The sequence below is a fragment of the Purpureocillium lilacinum genome, assembly GCF_023168085.1.
Source record: "Purpureocillium lilacinum CBS 284.36 DNA, scaffold_1, whole genome shotgun sequence".
Taxonomy (NCBI): domain Eukaryota; kingdom Fungi; phylum Ascomycota; class Sordariomycetes; order Hypocreales; family Ophiocordycipitaceae; genus Purpureocillium; species Purpureocillium lilacinum.
The window spans coordinates 1,688,497-1,708,304 of record NW_027072111.1 but is presented as its reverse complement, the minus strand read 5'-3'; the positions used below and the strand labels follow the sequence as shown (position 1 = coordinate 1,708,304).

General features: G+C 59.7%; 3 protein-coding genes across 3 annotated transcripts; 2 read left to right on the top strand and 1 right to left on the bottom strand.

Annotated features, from left to right (window-relative positions):
• Positions 1–955: 955 nt before the first annotated feature.
• Positions 956–2,392, bottom strand: PLICBS_000234 (uncharacterized protein; the record flags this gene model as incomplete). The annotated part of the gene is made up of 6 exons (XM_018318784.2): positions 956–958; positions 1,012–1,564; positions 1,616–1,882; positions 1,942–2,082; positions 2,143–2,250; positions 2,301–2,392. 6 exons carry the CDS (start codon positions 2,390–2,392, stop codon positions 956–958), a joined length of 1,164 nt encoding a protein of 387 aa, XP_018184309.1.
• An 8,505-nt stretch (positions 2,393–10,897) lies between these two features.
• On the top strand, positions 10,898–16,517 carry PLICBS_000233 (proteasome component M29; the record flags this gene model as incomplete). Its single annotated transcript, XM_018318787.2, has 3 exons — positions 10,898–11,062; positions 11,125–11,171; positions 11,222–16,517. 3 exons carry the CDS (start codon positions 10,898–10,900, stop codon positions 16,515–16,517), a joined length of 5,508 nt encoding a protein of 1,835 aa, XP_018184312.2.
• Positions 16,518–17,483: 966 nt separating this feature from the next.
• PLICBS_000232 (uncharacterized protein) lies at positions 17,484–19,176 on the top strand (the record flags this gene model as incomplete). The annotated part of the gene is made up of 2 exons (XM_065599559.1): positions 17,484–18,051; positions 18,113–19,176. 2 exons carry the CDS (start codon positions 17,484–17,486, stop codon positions 19,174–19,176), a joined length of 1,632 nt encoding a protein of 543 aa, XP_065455631.1.
• Between the last annotated feature and the right edge of the window lie 632 nt (positions 19,177–19,808).

Below are 19,808 nucleotides of genomic sequence, written 5' to 3'. Positions count from 1 at the left end.
ACCCAGAAAGAAAAGATATAATGAAAGAACGAAAGGAATGAGAAAAAGGCGCATCGATTCATGATATCTCATCGACAGGAAAAGAAACGCAACAGACCGCCCTCCCGCACACCCAGAGACCTAGCAACTCCGACGCCCAGCCCGGCCCCCTTCACGACGGGGCCCCATGTCGTCCCCAACACTGACGTACAGGCCAAACGAGCGACGCCAATCCTGCTCCAAGTAACAGCCATATAGCCCTATCCAAAGACAACCTATTCGTACACGGAGAGCGGCCCAAAACGCAAGTAAGCGGTACATGGGATGATGTACATATAAAGGAAAGACTAGGCTCGCTGTTGATGTAGCACACGCCATGATGATAGAAATACATCAGACTTAGGCGAAGGAATAGAAAGGCAACGCAATAACGTCGAGGATGACGACAGACCTGCTTGCTAGAAAGAACGGAACGGATCAGAGGTCCAATCAACTCAAGTGGCCAAGCGTGCCGTCGACCGAAGGAAATGTCGGGAGCGACATACGGACTGGGACAGAACATAGTTCCCCCAGAGCAGCCCAAACGAAGGTACGAGCAATCATCACCAGCGCAAGTATAGAAATCCGAAAATGACCGAGCATGCACAAGGAAAGAAGCAAACGAGCTAAAGCAAGTAAACTGTAAAATTGACTGCTGACCATCCACCGGAGGACTAAAATCTCCAACGCCGGTCGTAATCGAGACTCGGGAAAAAATCGAGAGCGTTCATAGAGCCGTGCAGAGCAATGTTGAAAAATGTCATCCGACGTGTCGATGATAGGATTCAGCCCCAACGCCTCAACGTCTCACCAGGCGAATGCCCTCCCAAAGGTGGAAGGCCGCCACGAACCAAAGAACATCAAAACGAACCCCCCAGCGTTTGCTCGGGTCTGAATGGTCCAGCCGATCTTCAACAAGTCAATGCAGGATCATCATTTACTGACACACGTTAGCACGCACTCGATCCGCCATCTGCTTCGTCTTCAGCTTACCTGCGGCGGGCCGGGCTGACCAGGGCCAGGGGGGCCCGGGGGACCCTGGAGGCCGGGAGCAGGGCCGCCAAAGTGCTGGGGGCCATAGGGACCGGGGCCGGGCTGGCCGGGCATGCCCATGTAGTGAGGCGGAGGAGGCGCCGGGCGGTAGGGAGTACCAACGCCCGAGTTGTTCTGGGATCGGCCCCAGCTGAGGCGCACGCGAGAGTTGCCGATGGGGTAGCCCTGCATCTGGTTGATGGCCATCTCGGCGGCGTGGCGGTGGACGAACTGGACGAAGCCGCAGCCCTTGCCAGGGGGGATCTTGACGTAGGTAATCTCGCCGAAGCCCTGGAAGAAGGATCGGAGCTCATCCTCGGTAACGTAGCCGGACAGGCCACCGACAAAGACGGTGGTGTTGTTGGGATCCGTGAACTGGTTCATCTGGGTGGCTGGGTTATAGCCACCATAGGGAGAGAAACCGCCCATACCACCCCACATCTGCTGCTGAGGCATGCCGCCACCCATCATGGGGCCGCCTTGCTGGCCGTGGCCGCCGAATCCGTGGTTGCCACTGGGAGCAGTTAGAACAGGAATCAGATCGGGCACAGCAGCTGGTACATACCGGTTCTTGGGCGTGGCGGTCGAGATTCTCATGGGCCTGTTGCCGCAGTACACACCCTGCATCTCGACGAGGGCGCGCTGCTGGTCATTCTCGTCGGAGAAGCGGACGAAGCCATAGCCGCGGCTCTGGCCAGACATGGCGTCCGTCATGATCTTGGCAGACTTGCACGACGGGAAGCGAGCCTGGAAGAGTGAAACCAGGACGTACTCGTTGACCTCGGGGCCGAGATCGCCGACGAAAATGCTGTACTCAGGGCCGCGGTCGTCACTGCATCGAGCCTTGTCAGCATCATGATTGAATCCCCTTCCCAAACGGACTGAGCTTACCGGCGGTCAACCAGTCCGCCACCAGAAGCCCAGTTCAGCTTGAACTGACGGGAGCTGTTGGGAACGGGGGTGCCGTTAAGTCCCAGGGCCTTGGTGGCCGCATCAGGAGTGGTGAACTCCACGAAGCAGTAGCCAGCGTTACTGCAGCAGAGATTAGCAAACCAAGCCCAACAATGCGGTGGCTCGATAGTGCCAGCTTACCCGGAGTTCTTATCGCGGATGACCTTGACGTTGACAGTCTCGCCGGCGGCGGAGAGGAAAACACCCTTGATGAAGTTCTCGTCCATCCAAGGCTCAAGCTCACCCATCCTTTCGCACCGTTAGTCACGGGCGACAAATACCCGGGGGGAAACACCAACCAGAGAGTCGTCTTGGGCTGCTCCGGGCCGCCAGGAGGAGGGGGCACAGCCGACATGTCGGTGGCAGGAGGGGTTCCGTTCGGGAAAGACATTTTGGCTGCGTGGAACTTGAAAGTCGTTTGAAGACGTTACTGAAGTTGCGCGTAAGGTTGAAGCGGTTCTTGCCGAAAGAAGTCGTCGACGGAAGTTCTGAGAGAAGAGATCTTCAGACGCTGGAACAGAGAGAAGTTAGCCATGTTTCCTAGCCCCATGGGACTGGGCAATCCCTGATCCGGAGGCGACAGTGAACGCTGGGGGCTCCCATGCAGAGTGCGCCGCCACCTGCTGCCGGTCGTAATGGACAGCCTGATTCACTTGACCGGTTCGGATCGAACAATGCCCTCCTATGGCAACGGCCCCACATCCACGTCCGCACACCGTTCAGGGTTGCAGGCAACGTACCAAAGAGTGGATAGAAATGAGAAACCGTTAACGACAATGTTATCGCTATACAGTCTACACCTGTTAGCTGATATCAAATGGCGCATCGCGGCAGGTCTTCTCACCTATTCGACGCAGTAGAAGCCCCAAAAAGGATGCTGAGCGGTCGTATTGAAACGGGAATCGGGAACGAATCGAGAAAGGCTGGTATCCAGACCTAGTGCCGAGACTCCGAGAAGTAGTCGAAAGACAAGAATTCTGTCAAGACACCGACACGCCGCGTTTGGAGCTGCAAGCGAATGCGTTTGAAGATTCCTGCGGGAGAGACGTAGCAACAGTGCCCGAGAGCTGACCGAAGCTGACGTTCGACGCGGGAGGTCGTTGGAGATTCGTGAACGGAACGCACGCGTTACCAGAGATTCCGAAGGATCGTGGTTGTACAGCTGAAACGCTCTGAAATCACAACCTGCTTGGACGGTTAGCACGGAAGCAGTGGCATGAATTCCCATGCCCGCTCGTGGCCCGGTCTCCAAGATAGTCCTGGCCGCGCAGCTTGGTCGAGTCTTCGCAGTCGCAGCTGAGGAACGGCGCAGGGTCCCCTTGGCTGGCCAGCCGGGTTGGTATCGCCACGATCCTCGTTGCGACTGCAAGTTGCCATACCAGGTGGTCTTCGTAGAGTCCGCGGGCGCGCAGGATGGCATAGCCATTGACAGCACCATTCCAGAGTACACTGCGATTCTAGGTGTGCGTGACTGGCCTCGACGTCGGTGCGCGCCGTCGCGCATGTCCATCCGTGCGGTTTTCTGTGCCGTCGGCCATTCAAGTGTGGGGGATGATGTCCAATCAAGTTCTCGTACATGTCGTGACATGTGCGCGTGGTGTCGTCGCGTCGGCTGCGGTCAAGCGAGCTCGCCTGCGAGGCCGGAGGGTCCCTCAAGCCGGATCGGGGGCATCGCGTGTGAGACCACCGTCGATGGGTCCGCGGAAGTCGGCATGAGCGCAATAGATGGAGCCATCGAGACGCTTCTCATCGTGGAAGAGAGTATGCGCCGCCGCTAGCAGCTGCAACTCGAATCTCGACGGCGCACCGCGCCCGACGCTGCACACGTGGCGCTGTCGGCACGCGAGACCCAAGAGACAGCGCAACCAAAGCGCGCCCGACCGAGTCGCAGGACACACCGCATCGCTGGCCAACTGCAGCCCAAAAGGGTGCATGGCGTCGCAGAATGTGGCTTGGGTCGGGATACACGGCGACGACCCTCGAAGCTGCCGCTTGGGCACCCGGGGCATGCCGCGGCTCGTCGGATCGGTGCGAATTGCGCGCGCGCACGCGATGGACCGGTTCGATGGCCATGGCGTCGAAGTCATCGAAGTCGTCGAAGTCGCGTTGTCGTCCACGGAGGGGTCGCAGTCGGTCGAGGAAGGATCCCATCCGGAGGGGTGGTGCAGGCCAGGCGGGCAGGGCCGCACACAGGGCGCGGGATGCGCACCGGGAGACCGGAGAACCACGAGATAGGGCAAGGGCAACGCGAGGAATCAGCGGAAGGGGATGGGGAACGCTTCAACTCACTTTTAGGCGCCGGCAAAACCAACCGTAACTCTCTCAGCCAATGTCCGAAACACGCGCAAAGGAAGAGCCGTGAAAGGGTGATGGGATTGTGAGGTGAGGGAGGAAAGGGAAAGGGAAAAATGGTCGTGGGACAGCGGAGAGACGGAACGAGCTTTTTTTCTGACGACTCGTGCTAGGTGCTTGCTGTGGCCCTCTCGTTGGACACGAAAGTCTCTTGCACAGCCTGGGCCGCCGGGTCGCGCGGGGATCAGGATTAGGCGAAGGCAGGGGAAAATTGTCCACCAGGCCAGGCCAGGCGGGCGGGCAGGCAGGCAGGCAGGCGGGCTGGGCAGGGGGTGGAGGGGGGGCGTGTCTCTTCCGCGGCCAAGGATCTTCGATCTTTGGGCCAGTGGTTTGGGTTTGGATTGGCGTGCGATGGCTGGGTTGGTGTGGTGGGTGGGCTCCTCCTTGGGCTGGTGGAGGGAGGGATCGCGTCCTGCGGGTGGGCGTCAGTCGGGGTCACGATGCTGCGCCAATGCCTCCAGCTGGGCGCCCAGTCCCGGTATCCAGTCAAGCCGGCGGGCGTGGACATGGGCATTGCTTTTGGGGGATTGTCTTTGGTGAAACACGCACAAACAAATCGATGTCCGATGAGGCAGGCAGACAGGCAGAGCGACGCCTCGATGTCTCCGTTGCGCGGGCCCGACGTTGTTTGCAGACGGCAAGCCAACGCCGAAAGGTACTCGTCGATGTACAAGCACCGGTGCGGGTACGGACGGGGCAGGACGCTGCGTCGTCGAAGTGCTGACGGCCAGGGGGCTGATGCGCTGAAACTGCCGCTCGTCGGTATCGAGATCGGATGCTGTCGAAACAGGGCGCGGACGAGCGTCGACACGGTGATGAGTCGCAGTGCACGCGGTACTAGTCGGCCATGTACAGGAACGCAGGTACGGCAAGGTATCAGTAGGTCAGCGCCCGGGGGCTGCGAGGTTGCTCCTGCGACCAGGGGCAAGCCAAAAAGACGAAAAAAGGACTGCTCTGGAGGGCAAAACAACCAAAGAAATCCTCGACGTGATCAAGCGAAACAACGATGATGCCGGAGCGAGGAAGAGGAAAGCTACGCGAGCGGACGACGAGGGCAGTATGTACTCGTACGAAGGACTCGCGGCGGCGGCGGCGGCGGCGGCGGCGGCGACGGCGACGAGGACCACCTTCACACGGCGTGGAGGGGACTCGCGATGGACAGCGCCGGGCGTGCTCGCGCTGGCCTGGTACAGACAGGTCGATCCAGGCCAGTGGGCGGGCTGCTCGATAGCCGGACGATGGCGTGCGTGCACAGGCGTGTTCGGACTCGTTCGGCTGGGGGAGGTGGTGGTCACTGCTGGGCAATGGGCAGAAGCGACCGACGATGGGTGTGAAGCCGGTGGACGAGTGGGGAGCAGCTGGTGGGTGAGGAGATGTGGAGGAGTGGCGTGGGCGCAGTAAAACCGTGGACGAGGTTGAGGAACTGGCGCTGGACGAATCGATGGATGCGCCAGGGCAGTGCCTTCCTCCAGCAGGCTCGCCACCCGAGGGATGTACCTGCCTGGCGAGCTCCATCCTTGAACTGCCCTGTGGTGTGCCAGGGACGACAGCACAGCTTGGCAGGGCAACTGGTAGCTGCTCGCTTCCTTCCCTCAGCAAACTCGGCCCCGCTGAGCCGGCCATGATGCGCTACAAGGGAACGCGAAATGTCGCCAGCGGGCCTCTGAAGGTCCAGTCGAGAGATGCCCCTGGACTTGGTGTTGATGTCTTGAGGCACAGACATCCCCGCTACCCACAGCACAGGACAAGACCCGCCGAGATCTATGCCCAGCGAGCACAACCGGCATAACAGAATCCAGGAACCAGAGCTGGAACCCGAGACTGTGCTGGGTACTCCGGAACTTACTTCGTGGTCTTGAGACCCGTACCTACATCGAAGACGCCGGCGACTGCCCAGGGGACACCCCGGCCTCGCTTGGGCCGTTTGCAGCATCCATGATCGGGTTGGGTCACGACGGGGCCGCTGGACGCCAAGCAACAGTGCTGCCCGAGCTGTCTCTCCCTTGAGCAGCCCACCTGCAGCCCTGCGCTCCATGGGCTACTGAGGCGGCCTGCTGAGGTGAGGCGCCCGTGCCGTGCCCCTGCTGAGAGACGCCTGGCGGAGTCGGCCTGGCTTCAGCGCTGGGCTGTGTTCCAGGACTCCCGTCCAGGAGGGTGCCTGAGGTCTTGGAGGTGCAACCGTCGGCCTGGGGGCAGCTGCCAGAGCTCTCCCGTGGGCTTCTGGCGCCTGCTTCCTAGAACTTTACCGGATAGGTACTACCTCGCGCTTTCAGGGCATTGCTATACCTCAGAACTTGCAGTCGAATCACACGTGCACATCAGCAATGGCGGTCCCTTCCGCACATGCATCTGGAAGAAGTTGCCCTGTTGTGCGACGGCGAGAAAACGTGGCCGCTGCCGGCAGTGGGAGCCCGCCCGTCGGGAGTCGACAGGCCGGGCAAGGGCGGCGGTCCGAGTCTCGACGACGGGCACCATCCAGACACGGATGGACAGCCGAGGCTGCGCAAGGGACGGACGGGGGAAGCTCCAGCACGGTGGCCGGTACCTGCAACAGCGCTGAGCACAGAGCAGGGGCGACACACAGGGGAGACACAGCATAGCACCAGAAGCGAGTGCTCGGGGCAAGTCCCAAAGCCACTTTCGTAACCTGGCCAAACGAACAAACGGCAACGACCTCAAACGGACCTGCGTACGACTGCTAACATGACTCAGGTACAGTCTACCTTGGCCTGCTCCAACGCGCGACTCCGGCGGCCGGCAACCAGCTGCCCACTCGCCCGCCCCAGCTCGTCCAGGACCTCGTGGAATGCAAAAGACACTGATGGAGCCCGCCTACATGGGTCTCACCTGGCTCGCAGGGCTGTTCTGTCCGCTGACTGGCCCCAGGCCCCCCTGTCGCCGGAGGAGCAGCGTTCGAACTACGAACGACGCGCATCGTGAAATCATGCACCCGATGTGACGGCAAACTGACGACCAGGACGACTGCAGCTCCACGTCGGCCCCGCGGGCATCACTCTCCCTTTTCCTCCCTGCCGAGCGAGTACGAGCACAGGATGCTCGTATGCCCCTCGCCTTTGCAAACACCGTGGATTCCAGCCGGCGTGTTTTGTGGTGCGACCGTCGGCGGCCGTCCCCCCGCTCCGTGAGAGAGGGCGATGGATGGATGGCACATGGAGACGCGAGACATGCGGGATGCCCCCCGTGTGTGTGTGTGAGTGTGTCTGTCTGTCTGTCTGTCGACGGATCCGGCCCCGTAGAGCGAGCCGCCAATAGTCGCAATACCAAGCGCGATTAAATATGTACGAAGCACGTAGTTGCAGCTCGGCTCGCGCTAGCATCTCTCAGAGTTTCCGACACCTCAACTCGCCCATTCCGTACGAAGCAGACGTGCGCGATATCACAAGAGAGACGACAAGGTACCTACTTACGCTGCCTCTGCTGACCTGCAAAGGCGGGCTTCGGCATCACATCATGCAGCTGGGCCTGCGTCTGCGCGAGCCAATGTCGTGCAGCTGCTGTTGCGCAGGTACCGACCGTCCCATCACAAAATACGTGCGTCCCTACAGACATGCAGCGAGACACGGCCAACGCGGACTCGTCTTTTGCATGCCATCCGTCGTGTCTCACCAATCTCGTTCATCTCATTCAACTCGGTGCGACTTCCAGATGCTCCCGCCCATGTAAACCCTCCAAGCCCATCTCGACCCGTGTCTCGGCCGGTCTGCCTGCCCCTGCGTCGGCGTCACTCTGCCTCCTTGCAGCCCTGTTGTTCTGTCGTCACCACGGCTTTTCTCCCTTTGACCCAGCGGGGTTATCAACCACCGCATCGACGAGCCTTGGCCCCCGGTTGTGACAGCTACAAACGAGCTCCAAACGACCTCGAATGGCTGGCCTTGTTTGCCTTGTTGTCGACTGCCCCCTTCCGTGAGGTGAGGTCATTGCCGAATGAGCTGTCAACTACCTGTGGCGTCACCATCCCCCGGCACATGTCTTGGATGAAATGGCGACGATGCCTCCCCCGCAGGTGCTTGACCGTGGCCAACGCCGCCGACCTTTTCAGCTTCCGTCGATACCCCAAGCCCAACCAAGTGCCGTGCCGCCAATTGTCGGCGCGTTCCGCACGTCTCAAATTTTGCTGCTGCCAGCGCCTGGGGGTCTGCTGGGTGCTCCATTCGCCATGTGGTTACGGCCCCTCAGCCACCCCAATCGCGCATTGTCTATGATCTGAAGCCCAACCAATTCCTCGAGCGCCTCCGTGTCGTAGCCCAATCAAACAGCCACTTGGTCCTGTCGTCACGGCGGCCCTCTTGCCAGGCGGCGCGCGCAGGGTTGTCTGTTGGCATCCGAAAAGCACCATAATCCCATGGAAACAGAACAGAGCAGGACACGAGGAGCACCACAATAGCCATCCACCACGAGCCATCCATCGCGGGGTTCGTGTGGCGCACCCAGCAGCTACCAACAATGGGCCCGACAAATGGGAGCTTTTCCCACGCCGCTGGAGACGCTGATGAGGGGCGGCGCGCGTGTGCCTGGTGAGAGATTATTCCTGTGCCTTGCTCGTGGCCAGCCGGAGCTTGGTCGAAGGGCCGCTAGAACAGCACGCTACGGGATCCAACATGCCGTCTCCGAACCACCAGCAGCAAGCGGCTCCGTCCTGGTCAGGCCGAAGCGAACGACGGGCCGCTCTGCCACTCTGCCAACGGAGTCGCCAGCGCGAGCGTTTGCGTGCCCGGGTACATCTACAGCGCTGTACTGTTTGGGCTCTGCGCTGCTTGCCTGGTGTTACCTCCAGCATCCGTGCGCCCAATTTCCGCTGCGGGAGCTTTGACAAGACAGAGCGTTTCAACCAGATCGAGGAACTCGGGCCCTGTTGCACCTGCGCGTCCCGCAGGGCCGGATACCGCTGCACGGGATCGACAAGCGACCCTTGCATGCTGATGGCAACGTCAGCTGAAGGGGCCGGCCTCACGAGCTCGGCATAGCTGAGGCGTCGGGCCTCAACACTGCGTCAAAATGCCACCCAAGTAGTCTCTAATTCCATCTACAAGCCTAATGATCCTGGCCGTGAAGCATACGAACGCTTACGCTTCGCTCTCGTCAAAGACGGGAGCCGTGCTGGTCCGCGTCGTGCGCGTTTGCAGAGGCGCCGTCCAGGTTCATGAGGAGGCTCAACAATGCGCCCCCCTCACAGCTGCACGAATACAGTAGCGCAGGCACCAACAACCTGCCGTCAGCCGCAAGCCTGTGGAAACGAAAGCACTTATCACTTCCCAGGTCCTGAGTACTTTGGCACGGTCAAGAGGCGTGTGTCTAGTCGGTGCGGGGCTCAATGGCTACTAGCTCGCAAAGCTTTTCCCGCCCGTGAACTCTGTTGGCGCCCGGTCAGTACGAATGAAGGTAAAGTACTCGCGACCAATGTTGTTTCCGGAGCAGCAACCGTGATCGCGGGACGTTTCTTCTTGGCAATGGCCCATGGGGCGGGTTTTTGGACGTTTGCTGGACATGGTGGACAGGGCGATATCGCGACTTGATGGCCGCCTTGGTGATTGGGCTTGCCGGCAGGATTCCCCGTCTGCTTTCTGACATGTCTGTGTTGGGCCAATACTCGGCAGGGCGCATCGAGTAGTAACTATTTTGTACTGCCGAGCGTCCCGTAGCCGGCCGTTGACGTTGCCGGAGCTGCGCCGCGGGGGTCATCGACTTCGCCTCGGCACAGCTTCAAATCACCTGGCCGTTCCCAAGCGGTCCATGGGACGACGGAAAGAGTGAACATTCGAGACTGTAGGCCGTTGACATCATTCGGAGGAGAAGACTTGGCTCAACATTGCTGCGGCCATGCGTCCCGCGTAGAGAAGGATCTGGGCCCCTTGTCATGACCAGGCCGAGTATCCCGTTCTCCGAGAGACAGACCGTTCCCTGCAGATACACGAACATATTGGGCTGTGCAAAGTAATGCTGAGGAGTTTGCTGAAGGCGCCGGATCGTCGTCAGCAGTTGCCCTTGGGCCGGTGATGGCCGTGAAGCCAAGATCGCGACCATAACGCATTCCCTGGGCCTGAGCAAGTCCCTGAGAATCGTTCACTACCATGGACACCCTGTCCATGCCTCGACCTGATGATGCTCATTGTCGAGCCCCTTGGGCAACTGCATTCGTGCCTCGTCACTGAGATGCCGTGCCCAAGGTTCAACATCTGCGTCACGTGACGCGATGGTGTGAAAGTACGCGTATTTGGGCAAGGTGCGTCCCGCCCTGAACGTGCCTGGTCGGCTTAGTCATGCGGCAACGCCCCCCAATTCGGCCCACGACTCGTCAGACGGTTGCTGGCTGGCGGCATGACGGGGAGCTCCATCGTCACCAAGGAGCTGCCTGCCTCGTATCCCGTTCACCGCAACGGCGCTCTGCTGCATTTACAAATAGATTTGGCTTTCGGTCCTCCTTCTTTCCTGCCCATTGCCTTGCTCTGCGATTTTTTGGCCCTCTTCATGGTCCCTTTGCGCCACATCCCTGCCGCCCCTCCGAGCCCCCGCGGCCGCCCTCACCATGGCTTCGTCAACAGAGCAGCGGGAGATGCAGCTGGTGGAGAGTGTCGAGTTCAAGATCCTCAGCGTCGCAAATAAAGAGGACCGGCTCCATGAGCTCCTCCAACGATACCTCGCTCCCCTGATCCTCAAGGCGGCTAGTGAACATGCATCCGTGAGGGCGCGGGTATGTCTTGACTCTTGAAGATACCCCATCTCGCCTCTTGAGATGGCGCTGATTCCTTCTAGGTCATACAAATGCTGGCCAGGCTCAAGACATTCATCCAACCTCCTCAGTATGTCAGCTTTTCCCAGCGCAGGCTTCCCAATTTTAACATGTTGCTAGGGTCGTCCTCCCCGTCAAGGCCCTGTTGCAGCAGTACAAGACCAGCGACTCGCCTGTGATCAAGCAGTTGGACTTGTCCTTTATTCAGCACAGCCTTGACAGACTAGATGTGGAGGACAGACGCGGTCTCATTGCAATTGCTCTCGAGGGTTGTGCTCGCGATGAGGGCATGCCGCGGGCTGCAACCATGGTCAACATCATACTTCGGCTGCTGCTGGACCTCCGGATACCGCCGCGAGGGAGCAAAGACGACGAAGCCTTTCGAGCCGCCATAGGACTCGAATCTGGGCAAGATGCAAAGTATCTGTCCAAGGTCATTGGCATCTTTCTACGATTGCGCTCCCCTCTGAGGTTGCAGGCATCCAACCCTGCAGTCACCAGCGAGGAGGCGGCGCTCTTCCCCGCCGACAACCCGGACACCGAGAAGCTTTTCGTCCGGCTCTCCGAGCTAAAAGCAAAGCTTGTGGCATTCCTAGCCAGCGGCGCCTTTACGGACGAGGAAAAGTTCCTCCCAGCTCTTTTCGCTGCTGCGGGCATGGACAACCGCGTGGCGTCATCCGCAGAAGAGATTCTCAAAAGGACATCCGTTTCGATGGAAGACGAGGCCCTGGTTACGCGCCTGTTCCAGTCCCATTCTACCCTTCCTGCCTCGTATCGAACTCGAATCCTTACTCTGCTTTCCAAGTCCGCGGTGTCCACGACGATGTCTGACAGCATCATGGCCGCTGTCACTTTAGACTTCATGCCGCAAACTGAGAACGCGGGCGCATCGTCGCTGCAGCCCTCAAGCACCCTCGAGAGGACAAAGTTGCACAAGGCTTTGTTCCATTACCTGTCCTGGGTTGCCAGAGTTGGCCCGTCGAGACCCGGGTTCTCGATTGGGCCTCCCCTTATTCGCAGCATGCGCGCCTACATAGAGTCTCAAGGCTGGCCGGCGCCCAATCAGACATCCCATGACGATATCAACCTCCGTTCCAGAGCGTACGAAACCATCGGGATGCTGGCGGGAAGCTCCGACATCCCCGTGCAGGAGCGCATCGACCTGGGCGCCTGGCTGTTCCGCTCTCTGTCGGAAGATCCCACGCCTGAGGCGGTTGTGAACATTGACGGTGCCCTCTCCAGTCTGACGGCCATCATCCCGCCGAAAGTAGGGGCCGAGGACAAAACTCTCAAGACCATGCTCCTCACATACATGGCTCTACCTGATGACCCTCCCGCCGTGCGAAGCACACGCCACGCTGTTGTCAAATGGGCAAACCAGTGCCTTCCATTTGCCGACATCTGCGGCCGCTGGATAGACATCCTCGCCGTGGCTGGGCGACAAAACGAGCGTAGCGACGTCGTCGAGCAAGGTCACAAGGGCTTGGACCCTTGGACGTACTTTGCCCACAGCGAGTCTCGCTCAACCTTGCCGGACTGGAAAGAAATGACAACCTCCATCTTTGACACGCTCATCGGGCCGTATCAGGAAACAGAAGACCGGCGCAGCACCAAGACGGTCAATCTTTCGCACAACGCCGTGTTTCAAAACTTCCAAGGCAGTCGAATTGCCGCGTACCCTGTCGCTCTCCGATACTGCAAGAACATCATGCTGCTCTCCGCGCTCGACGACTTTACCATCCAGCCGGACTGGATGCAGGCGCTCGACGCGCAGATCAAGTCGGACGTTCAGACTCGCAAGCGAGTCAAGCAGTACCTCCGCATGGTGGACAGCGCGTATCTCGTGTTCTATCTCAAGGCTTGTCTTGAAGGCGCATTCCTCGAGGACTCGCCCATCGTGGAGGAGTGCATTCGCTGCTTTCTCGACGTCGCGACTCTGAGCTCCGGTGGTCCCATTGCCTACCTGGTGGACGGAAGCATGAACCTCCTGAAGTTGATCAAGTCGAATAAGAAGGAGATCCGCGCTCTTGGCGCGCGGGCACTGGGCATTCTTGCCTCTCATCCTGCCAGGGACGACGACTCGGTGAGCAATTGCAGCATGACTCTGCGCTCAATGTTCGCCAACGCCGACGGTCTTGTCGGCTCAGACGCGAATGCCGCCGAAGGAGCGTTGCTGGCCCTCGGATACCTGAACTCGCGATCCGTTTACTACGATCGTGCGTTTCCCACGGATGTCGAATACCCGCTGAAATACGTTGTCGATGTCAACGGGTCCTCTTCGCTGCACACGGCCGCATTGGAAGCCTTTTCGCAGCTCTGGTCCGCAAGGCTGGCTTTGCCCAGTCCGGATGGCGACTACTCTCTCAAGAAAGTCGTCACTTCCTTATCTTCCGAGGCGAAGAAGGGGAACGAGAAGGCAATTGCGGCTCTTGGCCGCCTTGCAGTCGGCCTGGTAGAACCGGAGACCGATGGCGCCGACGAGAAGACGGAGGGTCGGCTAGCCCCTGGCATACTTGGTACGATAATTGAGGAGCTCTTTGCGCTGCACGAGATCAAGCAGGTCGAAGTGCAATTCACCGTTGGTGAGGCTCTCACGGCCGCCATGGCCCGCTGGGACTCCAATGCTGTCAAGCTCACGATGGACGTCGAGGCGCGTGGGACTCAATTTCGTGCTGACGCGAGGGAGGACGTTGTCGAGGCAGTACTGGCTAAGCTTCTCCAGAACAGCAAAGTCACGAAGCCGTCCTTGCTTAAAGCTTCCGGCATTTGGCTCTTTTGCGCAGTCCAATACTGCTCGCATTTGACCCAGGTGCAGTCCAGGCTTCGAGAAATCCAGGCCTCGTTCATGCGGCTGCTGAGCGCGAGGGACGAGCTCGTCCAGGAGACAGCTTCTCGGGGTCTTTCCTTGGTGTACGAACGTGGCGACTCGGATTTGAAGGCGTCTCTGGTTAAGGATCTTGTGTCTGCCTTCACGGGGTCCGGGACGCAACTCAAGGTCGACGAGGAAACGGAACTCTTCGAACCGGGCGCTCTGCCCACGGGCGAAGGCAACTCAGTCACGTCGTACAAGGACATTGTCAATCTGGCAAACGAAGTTGGCGACCAACGACTAGTCTACAAGTTCATGTCGCTCGCAGCCAACGCGGCGACCTGGTCCACGAGGTCCGCCTTTGGCCGATTCGGCCTTAGCAACATCCTCTCGGAGTCAGAAGTCGACCCCAAGCTCTATCCAAAGCTGTACAGATACCGCTTCGATCCCAACACAAACGTGCAGCGGTCCATGGAAGACATTTGGAAGGCCCTAGTCAAGGACTCAAACGCTACGATCGAGGCGCATTTCGACGCCATCATCGAAGATCTCTTGAAATCCATCCTGGGACGCGAGTGGCGTGTGCGAGAAGCAAGCTGCGCCGCCATATCCGATCTCATCCAAGGCCGCCCATTTCCGCAATACGAGAAGTATTACCGGGATATCTGGACCGCCGCCCTCAAGGTCTTGGACGATGTGAAAGGGAGCGTTCGGGAAGCGGCGCTCAAGCTCTGCATGGCTCTCTCCAATGGTCTTGTTCGGCAACTCGAGGAGGGCAATCACGCCGCATCGGCACAGGCCATGATGAAGGAAGCTCTCCCGTTTCTGCTCTCCGACAAGGGCATTGAAAGCTCGGTACAAGACGTGCAAGTCTTCGCTGCGATTACCGTGCTGAAGATTGCCAAGCATGGCGGCAACGCCTTGCGCCCCTTCATCCCCGACATGGTGCCGCAGCTACTGGGCCTGCTCAGCACCATCGAGCCTGAGCAGATCAATTACCACTATCAGCGAGCCGGAGAAGATAGTCGTGACCAAATCGACAAGTTGCGGTCCCAGATGGTAAACCAATCGCCCATCTCCGAGGCTGTCGAAAACTCCCTTCGCTTCATTAACGCCGACGTTATGACCGAGTTGGCACCGCGTTTGGAGGCAACGATCAAGACTGCCATAGGGATGCCAACCAAGATAGGATGCAGCCGGGTGCTGACGACTCTAGCGACGCGGCATCTCAACGACATCAAACCGGTTGCTGGTCGCTTTCTGCAGTTGCTCGAGAAGCAGGTGCTCGACAAGAACGACGAGGTCAGCCAAGCCTACGCCCGCGCAGCAGCATACATGATGCGGGCTGCCCCAGACGCCGCCAAGGTGCGGTTCTGCGAGCGGTGCATCAAGACATATTTCGATGCGGAGGACGAAAGCCGGCGGCAAAAGATTGCGGATGCTATCGTGTCCATGGCAAAGGTCTCCCCCGACCACTTTGCGGCGCAAGAAACGGAGTTGCTCCCGTTCTCGTACTTAGGATCGCACGACCCCGACGAATACACTGCCAAGGTGTTCCAAGAGGTCTGGAGCCAGCACGCGGGCAGCAATCGCACAGTTGTCCGCTACGTCCCAGAGATTGTGGCCTTGATCGAACGCTGCCTGGATACCGCACAGTGGGGACTGCGACATACAGGAGCTTTCACTGTCGCAGCAATGGTGATGGACGTGTCCAAGGCAACTGACGCGACCGGGGCCATTGGCGAGGCAAACTTGAAGGCCATTTGGCCGGTCTTCGACAAGACTCTGGCACTCAAGACGTTTGCGGGCAAGGAGAAACTGCTCGAGGCATTCCCCAAGTTTGTTGAGCACGGCCAGCCTCTCTGGCGCAGCGACGATCAGATCGCAGCGCAGATGAAGAAAATCGCCATCCGTGAGGCGAAGAGAAACAACGACGAGTACCGCGTCCATGCGTTTCGCTGCCTATGGCAGTTTGCTAGGGGACGGGACGACCTGGCGATGTTGTCAGACATCGCCGACATCACGATGCCGTATCTGGACGAGCTGAATGACGAGGACAAGATGGATGTGGACTCGAAGCAGGGTTCAAAGGACGATTTGACACACAAGACAGCCCGGAATGGTTTGGACGCGATTGCACGAGGGTACGCCCGCTCCGACAAGACAGATTTTCGGGCTGTCGTCCGCGACGTCAGCAAGCACCTGCAGGCGTATCTTTCGAGTCCCAAGTTCTCTGTCATCAAGCGGGAGGTCTGGTATGACTGCGTCAACGACGTTATGGCAGACGCGACGAAGATGACGAAGCCTGCCGACTCGACTCCCGTTCCTTTTGACGGCCAGGGCATCCTAGTATGGTACCTGGAGAGCTTGGACCTGGGCCAGGCTGACGCTGGAACGGAGTCCCAAAGGCTGAAGCGGGTGAAGGCCGTGTCGGCGACGATCAAGGCAAAGCTGGGCGGCGTGTTCGGACAAGCGGCCTTGCCAGTCGGCCTGGAGGCAAGCATCGCGGCGGCGTTGGGAGACGAGAGGGCGGCAGATGTACAGCGAGCGTGGAAGGGCGTGGTGGACGAGGTACGCGAGGCGCGCCAACAGGGAGGCTTTGCATAGCGATGATGAACTTGTATTGACTTGTGTCAGACGTTTGTGATTTTTGACGTGTAGTCGGTGCATGTTTGGCGTCAGCATTTGCAGATGAACTCAAAGAATGTCTCACATCGTGTTTCCAGCGCGGCCTTCTTGAAATCGTCGAACATCAAGGCTGCTGACTGGAAAGATGGCAGAAATGAACATGGGCAAACCAATTCCAGCATATCTTCATGACGCCTAGGCTTTACATAGCTTCAAGCAGGCCCACGTCAAGGACCAGAGCATCAGAGGTGATGTAGGGTAGGCCAGAATGCCAGCCCACGGTGCACGGTTCCCGACAGCGGCTCAGCACTGCCCGGGCCCGAGCAGCGGCCCTGAGCTTCTGAGGACACCCTTGGCCTAGCGGGCCCGCCCCGGGGATGAGGTGGCAGATGGACCCCGCCACAGCGGGTTGCCCGCGGTTGCGTCATGGCGGTCTGGTGCCTGCCCGCCCTTCTTGCCATTCCCTACCGCCTGGACAGCTGCCGGACGTGATGTGACGGTGACCAAAAAGCTCCATCAACCTGCCTTCTCACCATCACCCCTCCGCCACATCGAGGCCCGCCCGACAACCAACCGACTGCGAGCCGGTCGCACAAGCAACCGCCAGCAGACATCGGTCCCGAATCAGGGCCTAGAGTGACACGCCGCTGCGGGCACCGGCCGAGCTGTGACTCGCACAAGCCGTGTGACAAGCGCCAGGGGCATATCTGCATTTGCCAAACTTCGCATCTGGGAGGCAACGGCCGCCCCCCAAACCGACCTCCGCGACTACTGCCATTTTACGAACGAAGACCGCCTCGCCGAGAGCGTGCGAGCACCGAGAGCAACTGTTCCTCCCGCGTATCCGCAGATCGCGACCCCAACGAGCAAACACTGCTGCCGACGACGAACACGAGCCCGCCACCCAACCACCAGAGCTGGCGAGGCAACGGGCGACAATCTGCCATGGATGACGACAACATCTCGACGTTCGTCTCCATCACCGGAGCGAACACAGATGTCGCGCGCGGGTTCCTGCAGCTTGCGAGCGGCGACTTTGAGCGAGCTGTGGGCCTCTACTTTGAAAACCCCGAACTGGTCTCGGGCGTCGGCGCCGGCATCTCGGGTGGCGAGCCTGCTCGTACAGACGTGCCGCGACCTGCCACTGGACGGCCCAACATAGGAAGAGAGGACTCAAGCGGTGTGATTCACATCAGCGACGACGATGACGACGACATTATGGAGGTTGACGACGACGACGACGATGAGGACACAGCTGTCGCGGCTGCGGCCGCGCGGGCACAGGAAGAGGAAGACGCGGCCATGGCGAAGCGGCTGCAAGAGGAACTATATGGCGCCGGTGGTGCGGGCTCCGGCCCCGGCGCCGGGCCTGGCGCAGACGACGTGCGTGCCCCCATCGCGCGGACAACGGAGACGCTGGTGGCGCCCGATCCGTCGTGGGGTGGCGGCGGCGACGACGACGGGATGGGGTCAGCGCTCCTGGAGCAACTGAGAAGAAACCGACATCCGCCTAGTAAGTGCTGGAGCCGCAAAACGTGGGGGGACAACATGGCTGACGTGTGTTTACTTTCAAGCACGATCTGGCGGTCCATTTGGCCAGCGGATCTGGGGAGACGACGGCGCCGCGCCCCGGACCTCTGCAGAGAACGGACCGCACGCTCGGAGACTCGAGGACCTCTTTCGCCCTCCATATGACCTCATGGCTCGTGTGTCGTGGGACGAGGCGCGCACGCTGGGCAAGGAAGACAAGAAGTGGATCCTGGTTAACCTGCAGGACATGAACGACTTCAACTGCCAGGCGCTCAACCGCGACATTTGGAAGGACGCCGCAGTGCGCGATCTCGTCTCGGAAAGCTTCATCTTTCTGCAGTACGACAAGGACTATCCGGACTCGCAAGAGTACATCACCTTTTACTTTCCCCATCAGACCCACGAGAACCCGGACAACTACCCGCACGTGTCCATTGTCGACCCGCGGACAGGCGAGCAGGTAAAGGTCTGGAGCGGCCGGCCGTTTCCCAACGCCGTCGAATTTCACGCCGAGCTGGCAGAGTTCCTGGACCGATACAGCCTGGACCTGAATAGCAAGAACCCCGTGGCCAAGGCAGTAACGCGGAAACCGCAGGTCGTGGATGTGGACCGCATGACGGAGGAGGAGATGCTCGAGATGGCGCTCAAGAACAGCCTCGCAGGGGGTGGCGAGAGCAGCGGCTCGGGTTCCACGCCAAACATCCATGACCCGGATGCACTCACCAAGTCTCCCGGGCCCAGCGGCAGCGGCGACGCAGAGGACAAGGGCAAGGGCAAGGAGGTAGAGCAGCCGGCGGCGGCGGCGAATCCATTTACGCAGATCTCGAGCACGAAGCCGCACACCGAGCCCGACAATGACCCCGCGACGACGACGCGGATCCAATTCCGGCATCCCAACGGGCGGGTGATTCGACGGTTCAGCCTACAAGACCCAGTGCGCCGCATCTACGAGTGGCTCAAGGCGGAGCCGCTCGAGGGCAAGGAAGGCGTCGAGTTTGAGCTCAAGAAGATGCCGCAGGGCCAGGATCTGACGGAGAGTCTGGACGCGACGATTGAGGAAACGGGCCTTAAGCAGGGAACGGTGATGATTGAATTTATCGAGGAATGAGGGAAGGGAAGGGACGCAACGCGGCACGGCACGGCACGCATAGTAGTTGTTGACTGCGCGGCACCTTTTGGCCGAACCGACGGGGGCCTGGTTTAGTTTGCTGCGTTGGTGGGCGGCATTTGCTCAACGAACTTGCATGATGGATGGGTTGGGCGCTCGACAACGAGCCGAGTGCACTCATAGACTTGTACCTAGGGTGGCTTTGTTTCTTTGCGTCGTCCACGAGGATAGAGGCTTAGGCAGGGAAGTAACAGCATGAGTTACTTCCAGTGCGCTTTCTGTGTGTTTGTTGCAGCCTCGACTACTAGACCTGCCCGGTACCCAAGGCTCGGAATGGCCACCGCGGATATCTACTTACATCTCATGAGACCAATCACTCAACCAGCATCGCCGTCCAAACGGACCTTGCAAGCGAGTAGTAGGTACTTACTGGATCAAGACAACAGTTGACGGACGACTGGTTGCCGGGCACTGGGCGGAGAGCCCGCCCCCAGGAACTGGCGGGAGGTGCATGAGGTGCCGAAGCTGAGGTAGGGCTGATTGGCTGCTGTGACAACATCGGGCACCGCCAAAGGCCAAGGGCTGTTTGGGATTCAGTGGATGGATGCCCGGATGCCCTGGCAGGGGGCGGG